The sequence below is a fragment of the Nipponia nippon genome, unplaced genomic scaffold, assembly GCF_047370975.1.
Source record: "Nipponia nippon isolate SJK-2023a ecotype South Korea unplaced genomic scaffold, ASM4737097v1 scaffold_3, whole genome shotgun sequence".
Lineage (NCBI taxonomy): Eukaryota > Metazoa > Chordata > Aves > Pelecaniformes > Threskiornithidae > Nipponia > Nipponia nippon.
The window spans coordinates 864,497-874,447 of record NW_028262347.1 but is presented as its reverse complement, the minus strand read 5'-3'; the positions used below and the strand labels follow the sequence as shown (position 1 = coordinate 874,447).

The window sequence follows — 9,951 nt, the reverse complement described above, 5'->3', positions numbered from 1 at the left end:
GCCTGCGGTGCTGACTTGGCCGACGCGGTGATGACCCCCGGCAAAGCTGCTGTCCCCCCAGCCACGGACCCGGCCGGCACTGGCTTGGGCACCCCGGTGCCGGGCAGCCGCCTGTACCCTGGCACATCTTGCTCCCTCTGCATCTCAGTCTGGAAACTTCATGTTTAATTTCTTACATGACCGTTGACGTGATGAGCACGGAGCACCCAGCCCCCAGCAGAAGGACCAGGAGGTCCCACCAGCGTGTCCCTGTGATGCCCCCAGCCCTGGGTGTCACTGTGTGCAAGCCAGCTGCTGTTGGCGTTTCAGCTGCCCAGGAAGGACCCAAACTGCTCCCCAGGTCCTCTGAAGGACCCACAGCCTGAAACCCATTCCCTCCCAGGGCCAGCTCACCCGCGTCGCTGGCCTTGGACCGTCAAGGGGTGTTGGTGTTAATGCCCGCTGGGCTCGTGCTAGCGGATCTCACCAAAGGCCATAGGGTGCATGCGCCAGCCAGCAGCAGGCCCATGCCTCCCACCAAATGGCCCGTGACGGTCCCTGCCTGGGGTCCGGCAGCTGCCTGGTCATGGCCGTGGTGGTGGCTGCCAGACCTGGGCGCACGGGCACGCCATGGTTCGGTGGGGTGAGCGCTCGTTCGAGCTGTGGGATGGTGCTCGGCAGTGTTACGGCTCGCGTCGAATCACCGCCTGCAGCACTTTTGTCTGAACGGGTGCTGCATCCTCGTGGGTCAACTGGTGGGACCTCGCGGGAGTCACAGTCACCGGGCTTGGCGTGGGTACGGGTCTCCACCTCATACAGAGACACCCTGGGGACGCTGTGGTCTCGCTCCCGGTGACCCCGGGGACGCTGTGGTCTCGCTCCCGGTGACCCCGGGGACACTGGTCTCGCTCCCGGTGACCCCGGGGACACTGTGGTCTCGCTCCCGGTGACCCCGGGGACACTGGTCTCGCTCCCGGTGACCCCGGGGACACTGTGGTCTCGCTCCCGGTGACCCCGGGGACACTGGTCTCGCTCCCGGTGACCCCGGGGACACTGTGGTCTCGCTCCCGGTGACCCCGGGGACACTGGTCTCGCTCCCGGTGACCCCGGGGACACTGTGGTCTTGCTCCCGGTGACCCCGGGGACACTGGTCTCGCTCCCGGTGACCCTGGGGACGCTGTGGTCTCGCTCCCAGTGACCCCAGGGATGCTGGTGCCCCCCAGGTGTCCATAGGCCAAGCAGCGGGTGGTGTGGGAGCACCCAGGAAGCTGAACTGGTCTCACTGGGGGCGCTGGGAGCCTGGGACACCCTCATTAAGGGCAGAGCAGAGAAGCTGCAATAACGAACCCACCTTCCAGGAAAGCAGAAGTGGCCTGGCTGTTGCAGGAGGGCTGCCCTGCCCCACGCCCTCCCCGCGCCGCAGCCATAAAAGCAGGGCGCACCTGACCTGGCCCTCGCCCCGACAGACGGACGGACGGACCCTGGGGGACCAGCTGCCCCGGGACGCGGGTCACCCACCCAGAGACGTGTGAGCCACCGGCCAGCCCCGCTCCCGGGAGCCGCCTGGTGAGTGCCGTATCGCGAATGCCTCCCGCAGCCTCTTCACGGGCCACCTCAGCAATTCCCGATAACGTACTTGCTCGCTGGTAGCGTGCTGCACCAGAGACATCGGGAACCAGCAGCCTCCTGCCCTGCGCTACGGCGTCCCATGTCCCCGAATGTCATCATCCCTACACAGCCGCGCAGGGGGTCACCCCACAGGGGAGACATTACAGGTGCCTGGCATGGGGTCCAGCACCCAGCCAGGGGATCCAGCACCCAACCAGGGGGTCCAGCACCCGGTGGAGGGGTCTGCGAGAGGGCTGCGTGGGGGTGGGCAGGGCTCTGTCGCTCCCCATTTGCCTGGGAGGGTTGAACAACCCCCGTGGGGTGGTGGAGGCGCGGGAGGCAGCGAGGGCAGCGGGGCAAAGGCAGCACGGCCGCCCTCGGCACCCCCAGCCCCCCGTGGTCCGAGCCCGCCCGTCCCTGCAGAGCCCTCAACGTGGGACAGGGACGCCTGCACCCCGTCCCTGTGTGCCCACTCCCCGGGACCACGGGCTGCTGCGGTCACATCAAACCCGCTCCGTCCCTGTCCCCGTTCCTGGGGAGGCTGCACCATAGACCCAGACTGGGGTCAAAGGGACCTTCAGAGACCACCCAGCCACCCCCTGCCACAGGCAGGGACATCTCCCGCTAGGTCAGGGTGACCAAAGCCCCGTCCAGCCTGGCCTTGAACCCTTCCAATGATGGGGCATCCACAGCTTCCCTGGGCAGCCTGTTCCCGTGCCTCACCGCCCTCAGCCTAAAACCTTTCCTCCCCCTGCCCAACCTAAACCTGCCCTCTGGGTGGGTCGCGGCGGGACCCCGGGTGCCTTCACGGGCGCGCGGGCAGCAGCAGCACCTCAAGCGCGTCCCCCGCCAGTCCCCGCTTCCAGGGAACTGGAGCTGCCGCTGCCCTCCCCTCTGGTGGCTGTAAAGCCCAAGAGTGGCATTTGCCCTCTGGGCTCCTGAGTGACCATCAGCCACCCTCGGAGGAACCTGTAACCTCTCCCCAGGGCAGCCACCGCCGCTGGTCCGCAAAGGCCGTCCCTGACCTTCCCGCCTGCCCAGCCGGCACCATGCTCTGGTGAGTCCATCCTCAGCCTGGCTCTTCCTCACCCTGATGGGTGCAGGCTCCTGCTGCACCCCAGCTCCGCTCCTCGGGGTGCTGAGCTGGGGAACCCCTACCCTCCATCCCGGGATGGAGCCGAGCATCCCCTGCCCTCCATCCCGGGATGGAGCTGAGCACCCCCTGCCCTCTGTCCCGGGATGGAGCCGGGCACCCCCTGCCCTCCGCCCCAGGGGGTACGTGGTGCGAGGGAGCTCTGGGTGCTTCTCTCCATGCTGGGCCCCCCCTCACGGCCCTGCCTCTGCTCTCTCTGCAGCAGAAGAGTCGAGTGCAGGGCCCATGCTCTCCTCCCCTGCCTGCTCGGCTGCCTGCTCCTCCTGGCCTTCGTGGGAGGTGATTCCCTGCCCGGGCCATGGGTCCCCACAGGACATGGGTGCAATCCCCCCCCCAAGACACCAGCATCCGAGCAAGCGCACCCTGATCCCCACTCCCTGATCCCCTGATCCCCAATTCCTGCTCCCTAATTCCTGCTCCCTGATCCATGACCCCCCGCTCCCTGATTCCCAATCCCTCATCCCCCATCCCCACTCCTCGCTCCCCATCCCCATCCCGTGGCATCCCCCAGTTTGTGGGACCCCTCCCCGCACCCTGCCCCGGGCGCCCCAAGGGCTGGGTGTGCGGCAGAGCCTGGGGGGTGTCCCTGGGTGGGGGTGTCCCTGGGTCATGGTGCCCCTGGGTGGGGGTGCCCCTGGGCGGGGGTGTCCCTGGGCGGGGTGTCCCTGTGTGGGGTGTCCCTGGGCGGGGGTGTCCCTGGGTGAGGTCGGGGGGCCAGCACCCCTCTGGCCCCACACCCACGGCACACACCGCGGCTCCCTCCCCACGGCGGCGGGGGGCACGGGCCGTGGGGCGGTGGTGGGTGCCCCCGTCCCGTGGGACAGCGGAGGCTCTGTCTGCGCTTCGAAGGTGCCCTCGCCAGCCCCTCCAGCCGTGCCCCAACGAGGACATGGGCATCCAAGTGCCCCCAGAACTGGCTGTACTACCGGGGGTACTGCTATGGGTACTTCACCGAGAGGAAGACCTGGGCCAAGGCCGAGGTGGGTGCTGGCACCGCTGGGGGACGCTGGGGGGTCCCTGGGGAGGGGTGGCGGGTCGGGGAGGGGGGGGGCACCGCCCCAGCCAGGAGCCGGACCCCAGCGCAGGGGGGCTGCAGCCGGGGAGGGCTCTGCCCTATGCGCCCCAGACTCTGTGGGTCCCCAGCACCCAGCGCCCAGGTGGCTGCAGGCGCTGGGTGCTGAGCAGCCCGCCCATGTCCCCCCAGGCCGAGTGCACTCGGTACGGCTCCATGGGGCGGCTGGCCTCCATCCACAGCCGGGGGGCCAGCAGGGTCCTCGCCCGCTACGTCTCCAAGCAGGAGGATGGGGCCAACACCTGGATCGGGCTGCAGGATGAGGAGCACGTCAGTGTCAGGGGGCTGCCCTGGCCCCCCACCCCGGGTGCCCACTGGCCCCCTCCCCGGGCGCCCACTGACCCCCATCCCCCACCCTGGGCACCCCCTGATCCCAGTCCTCTGCCATGGGTGCCCACTGACCCCGTCTCCCTGCTCTGGGTGCCCACTGACCCCGGCCCCTCACCCCAGGCACTACTGATCCCTGTCCCCCGCCATGGGTGGCCACTGACCCCACCTCCCTGCTCTGGGTGGCGAGTGACCCCGTCTCCCTGCTCTGGATGGCCACTGACCCCAGCCCCCCACCCCGGGCACCCACTGGCCCCCGTCCCACACCCCGGGCACTACTGATCCCTGTCCCCCACCATGGGTGGCCACCGACCCCGTCTCCCTTCTCTGGGTGCCCACTGACCCCATCTCCCTACTCTGGGTGCCCACTGACCCCGGCCCCCCACCCCGGGCACCCTCTGACCCCCGGCCCCCGCCGTGGATGCCCACTGACCCCCCACCCCGGCACCCACAGACCAGGCAGTGGAAGTGGTCCGATAACTCTGTCTTCGACTACAAGCGCTGGGCGCCCGGGCAGCCCAACAACCTTTGGAACAAGGAGGACTGCGTGGTGCTGGACAAGTTCTCAAGTGAGCCAGGTCCCGGGGTCGGGGGGCTGGGGGACCGGGACCCCCGGCCGCTGCGGGAGAGTTGAGGTGTCTGGTGCTAAAGGGGGGAGATGGAGGGGAGGGGTGATGGAGGTGGAGGGTGATGGGGGGGTGACGGAAGGGAGGGCGATGGGGGGTGATGGGGGTGAAAGGGGTGACGGAGGTGGGGGGTGATGGAGATGGGGTGACGGAGGTGAAGGGGGGTGTGCCATGGGGTGACTCGCTGCCTCCCCGCCCAGGTTTCGACCTCTGGCACGACTACCCCTGCGACTGCCACTTCCCCTTCCTCTGCCAGTACCGGCTCTGAGGGGTGGCTGGTCCCGCTGGGGTCTGGGGGTGCCCCCACGCCCCCTCCCTGCCCGCTGCCCCGCTGGGCCCCCCGGCCCTGATGGCCTCCCGCCCCACCGGCGCCCCGCGCGCCCGGCGGGCAATAAACCTTGGCTTGAGCACCCAGTGGCGCCTGTCGTCCTTCCCCGCGCGCGTGGGCACGGGCAGTGCCACCGCCAAAGCCACTCAGGCCCCACGCAGCCGGTGCCCAGCCCCGTGGCCGGGGACACCCCCTGTCCTGGGGACACCTCCTTCCTTGGGGACATGTCCTGCCCTGGGGACATGTCCTGCTGGGGACACCCCCTGCCTTGGGGACACCCCTGCCCTGGGGACACCTCCTGCCCTGGGGACATGTCCTTCTGCGGGGCTGGGGTCCAGCCGCAGTGCCGTTTCCCCACCAGCCCCAGGGGGAGCTCGGGGGAGGCGCGGTGCTGCCGGGTCCCCGTCCCCCGTGGGTGCCACCCGGGGGGCGGCCGTGCCCTGCCAGGGCCGGGCAGGGTGGGCAGAGCCGGGGCCGCGGACACGGCGGAGGAACACGCGGGGCCACGGGTGCTGCGGCCACTTTATTGTGGGGGCCCCCCGCCGTCGGGGCACGGGGGGGCGGGCGGCCGCGGCGGCGAGGGGGGGCTGAGGGGGCGGGCGGCAAGGGGGGGGCGGATGTCGGGGGGCAGGGGGGGTGCGGGGTACGGGGGTTGGGGGGCAATGGGGCGAGGGGGTGCGGGGTTTGGGGGTGCGGGGGCAATGGGGCGGGGGGTGCGGGGTACGGGGGTTGGGGGGCAATGGGGCGAGGGTGTGCGGAGTTTGGGGGTGCGGGGACAATGGGGCGGGGGGGTGTGGGGTTTGGGGGTGCGGGCTGTGATGATGCTCGATGCAATGAGGCGAGGGGGTGCGGGGTTTGGGGATGCGGGGGCAATGGGGCGGGGGGTGCGGGGTACGGGGGTTGGGGGGCAATGGGGCGGGGGGTGCGGGGTTTGGGGGTGCGGGGGCAATGGGGCGGGGGGTGCAGGGTTTGGGGCGCGGGGCCCCTCCTAGGCCGGGTGTTTGCAGACGAAGGGTTTCCTCTCGCTGCAGGCGTCGTCCTCCCAGGACATGAAACCTGCGGGGGAAGAGGAGCGAGCGCTGGGGGCGGGGACCCCCCCCCCCCGGGCCCCCTCCCCGGGGCCCCCTCTCACCCGAGGAATCCTCCAGCGCGGCGCAGCGCTGCCCCGCGGGGGCCTCGTCCCCCTCCCACGCGGAATAGGGCGCCTGCGAGCCGTCCACCCACGTCCAGGCTTGGCTCTGGGCGGGCAGGAGGCAAGGCAGGGTTAGGCAGCGGGGGCGGGGGGGGGGGGCTGGCCCGGGTGGGCAAACGGCGGCCAGGCGGGGCCAGGACGGACAGACGGACGCGGGCACCGGAGGGACACGCGTGGGGGGGAGCGCACGCTGGGGAGCTCCCCGCGGCTGCGGGCAGCGGTGCAGGCAGGGGTGCAGGCAGGGGACGCTCACCCCGTGGTAGAGGCCGATCCAGACGTTCTCCTCCTCCTCCTCCTCCTCCTCCCGGCGCTGGCGCTGGGCGATGAAGGCGGCGAGGGCGCGGTGCTCCTCGGGGGTGTGCAGCGAGGCCAGGTGCCCCCCCCCGCCGGTGGCCCTGCACCGGGCCTGGCAGGGACAGGCAGGTCGGGGGGGGCCCGGCAGCACTGCCTGCACAGGGGGCGCCGGGGGCACCCCCCCCCCAGCACCCACCTCTGCCTTCCTCCAGGTGAGCTCCTGGCCGAAGTAGCCGTAGCAGTGGCCCCCGAAGTCCAGCCAGCCCTGGGGGCACTTGTTGGCCCGCACCCCTGCTCGGGGCGGGGGGGTCAGGGCCTTCACCCCGACCCCCCGGCGGCACCTGCCCGCAGCCCCGGGAGGCTCGGGGCACCCCCGGCCTCCGTCTGGGGGGGCTGCTCCCAAGCCCCCACATTTTGGGGAGCCCCCGGTGCCCGTCCCTGCCCGGGGGGGAGCGCTGCCCGTCCCGGGCCACGCAGGCAGCGGCGGAGGGCAGGGTGCAGGGGGGCGCCGGGGATGGGTAACGTGGGCGAGGGCCGGGCAGGGAGTGGGGGCTGGGGGGTGGGCAGGGTGCAGGGCTCACCGCGCAGCGAGGGGTGCAGCGCCAGGCAGCCCAGCAGGCAGAGCCCCAGGAAGGCGGCTGGTCCCATCCTTCCCCTTCCCTGCAAAGAGAGGGGTGGCTGGAGCCGGGCTGGGCACCCGCTGCCCACCCTGGCAGCCGCCGCCCCATTGCCTGCCCTGGTACCCACCGCCTGCCCCGGCACCCACCGCCTGCCCCGGCACCCACTGCCCGCCCTGGCACCCACCGCTTGCCCCGGCACCTACTGCCCCATCACCTCCCTGGCACCCACTGCCTGCCCCAGCACCCACTGCCTGCCCCGGCACCCACCGCCTGCCCCAGCACCCACCGCCTGCCCCGGCACCCACTGCCCCATCGCCTCCCTGGCACCCACTGCCTGCCCCAGCACCCACCGCCTCCCCAGCACCCACCGCCTCCCCAGCACCCACACACCCACCTGCAGGCGCGACGTGGAGGTGAGCCCGGCTGGAGCAGGACGCAGCTGCCCCGACGCCTTTATAGGCACGGCAGCCGGGGTGTGGGGCGTCGGGCAGCGCAGCAGGCGGGCGGGTGGCACCCGCTCCTGGGAGCTGGCCGGTCCCGCTGGCAGCCAGATCAAAGGGGAGAGGCAGCCGCCCCACGGCTCCGGCTTGCCGTGCGCGGGCAGGAGCCCCCGAGCGGGCACAGCCCCTGCGGAGGGCCCCCACCCTGGGTCTCCGCTCGCCCCAGCTCCCCCAGAGGCACCGGTCCCTGGATGGACGTGCCCGTGGTCCCCGTCGGTGCCGGCAGCCAGTGCCACCCAGGCAGAGCCCCTCGTCCCAGGGCCACCTCTGCACCCCAGCGGCAAGTGCTGCTGGCACCAGCCGTGGGCTCACGCACCGGGAGCCCCCGTGCCCAGCTGAGCCCCACAGTCCCGGCCCCACCACCGGAGCCCCCGGGCGCTGGTGGGTGCTGCCCCCCCGCTGACCCGGCACGGGGGAGCTGGGCTGTGCTGGGGTGCAGCGTCAGTCCGGCAGCACGACCGGCCCCAGCCCCGCTCACGGGTCACAGGGACCGTCCCGTCCCGGCACAGCCCTGCCCGTGTTGGTGCTTCTGGGGCAGCTTCTGGTGTTCACCCCAACCGTGGTGCCGGGCCCTGGGTTGCGCCTCGCCGGGCTGTCTCCTCTGTGCTGGGCAGCGCCCAGCCTCGGCCCTGGCCTCCTGCAGCATGCACCAGGCTGGTGTGAGTGTGCACCGCGCCAGCGTGAGCACCCACGGCTCCGGTGTGAGCACCCACAGCTCCGGTGTGAGCACCCACGGCTCCGGTGTGAGCACCCACAGCTCCGGTGTGAGCACCCAGCACTCCAGTGTGAGCACACGCAGCTCCGGTGTGAGCACCCACGGCTCCAGTGTGAGCACACACAGCTCCAGCATGAGAACGCACCTCACCAGCGTGAGCGCCCACCGCACTGGCATGGCACACACGAGTCCGGTGTGAGCACCCACTGCTCCGCTGTGGCATGCACGGCTCCGGCGTGAGCACTGGCAGGCGTGGGGGCCGGGTCGCTGCCCCACTGTGGGGCTGACCCCCAGGCAGCGCCGCACCACAGCACGACACGACACAAGGGCCAAGCAGTGCTGGGTGGTGGACACGGAGCCGCAGAGAGAGCGGGGTGATGGGGAGGGACCTGCGGGGGAACAGAGTGCTGTCCCCCGGCACGCAGCCCCCCCAGGCACTGCAGTGTCAGGGACAGGACCAGGGCCAGGGCTGGGCTCGCTGCCCGCGGCCCGGGATCAGATAAGGGAGCAGGGACCCGTGACTCCCGGCGCGGCTCCAGCCGTGGCTCCAGCCACTCTTCGTGGCTCCAGACACGCACCGGCAGCTCCTGCTGCCCGCCGGGGACCCGGCACAGCCACCTGGCAGAGGCACCTGCCTGTGGCGTCCAGGGTCCCCACTGCACTCAGGGGGCTCCAGGTCCAAACCGGGTGACCCCTGGCTGTGGGGCTGGGCTGTGGGGCCCAGGTTCAGGATGCGGCCCAGCAGTGGGCCCAGGGCAGGGGCTGGCAGGTGCTCAAACGAGGGGACTGGCGCTGGCATGGGCAGGGGGCAGCTCCCGCCCGGTGTCCCCACGGCACTTGGGCCCCTCCTTGGCTGAGCTGGGGTGCGCGGCTGGGGTCGCATCCCCCCTCCTTGGGGGTGAGGGTGGCCCCCGCGCCTGGCTGCAGGAGGGACCCCGGCTCGGAGCCCATGGTGGGCGCAGCATCCGCGCCTGCTCCGGGGATGCCGCTGCGGTGCCACCTCCCTGTCACCCCTCACTGCGTCCCTCTGCGTGGGGACATCAGGCAGCTCTGGCAGCAGGCAGGGCGCAGAAAGGGGGGGGTAAGGCAGGGTGTGCAGGCAGGGTGTGAAGGCAGGGATGTGAAGGCAGGGATGTGCAGGCAAGGATGTGCAGGCAAGGATGTGCAGGCAGGGTGTGCAGGCAGGGATGTGAAGGCAAGGTGTGAAGGCAAGGATGTGCAGGCAAGGATGTGCAGGCAGGGTGTGCAGGCAGGGATGTGAAGGCAAGGTGTGAAGGTAGGGATGTGCAGGGAGGGTGTGCAGGCAGGGATGTGCAGGGAGAGTGTGCAGGCAGGGTGTGGGTGCAGGCAGGGGGTGCAGGCAGGGATGTGAAGGCAGGGATGTACAGGCAGGGTGTGGGTGCTGGGTGGACTCTCAGCCTGTGTCCCGGAGCCGGAGCATCCTGGGACAAGGAGGTACCCACAGCAGGGGGGCTCCAGCGCTGGCAGGACTCCGCACCCCCAGCAGACACCCTGCGGGTGCTGGCCGGGCTGTGCC

At 71.6% G+C, this 9,951-nt stretch overlaps 2 protein-coding genes across 2 annotated transcripts; one reads left to right on the top strand and one right to left on the bottom strand.

Annotated features, from left to right (window-relative positions):
- The first annotated feature begins 1,391 nt into the window (after positions 1-1,391).
- LOC148054461 (C-type lectin BpLec-like) lies at positions 1,392-5,175 on the top strand. The gene is made up of 7 exons (XM_087766639.1): positions 1,392-1,545; positions 2,574-2,644; positions 2,943-3,019; positions 3,590-3,720; positions 3,945-4,082; positions 4,594-4,708; positions 4,966-5,175. The coding sequence occupies exons 2-7, from the start codon at positions 2,637-2,639 to the stop codon at positions 5,031-5,033; spliced, it is 537 nt and encodes a 178-aa protein (XP_087622765.1). The 5' UTR covers positions 1,392-1,545; positions 2,574-2,636; the 3' UTR covers positions 5,034-5,175.
- Positions 5,176-6,081: 906 nt separating this feature from the next.
- LOC148054460 (rheacalcin-1-like) lies at positions 6,082-7,297 on the bottom strand. Its single transcript, XM_087766954.1, has 5 exons — positions 7,164-7,297; positions 6,776-6,873; positions 6,533-6,691; positions 6,226-6,331; positions 6,082-6,149 (listed from the first exon to the last, which is right to left on the bottom strand). The coding sequence occupies exons 1-5, from the start codon at positions 7,225-7,227 to the stop codon at positions 6,082-6,084; spliced, it is 495 nt and encodes a 164-aa protein (XP_087623080.1). The 5' UTR covers positions 7,228-7,297.
- Between the last annotated feature and the right edge of the window lie 2,654 nt (positions 7,298-9,951).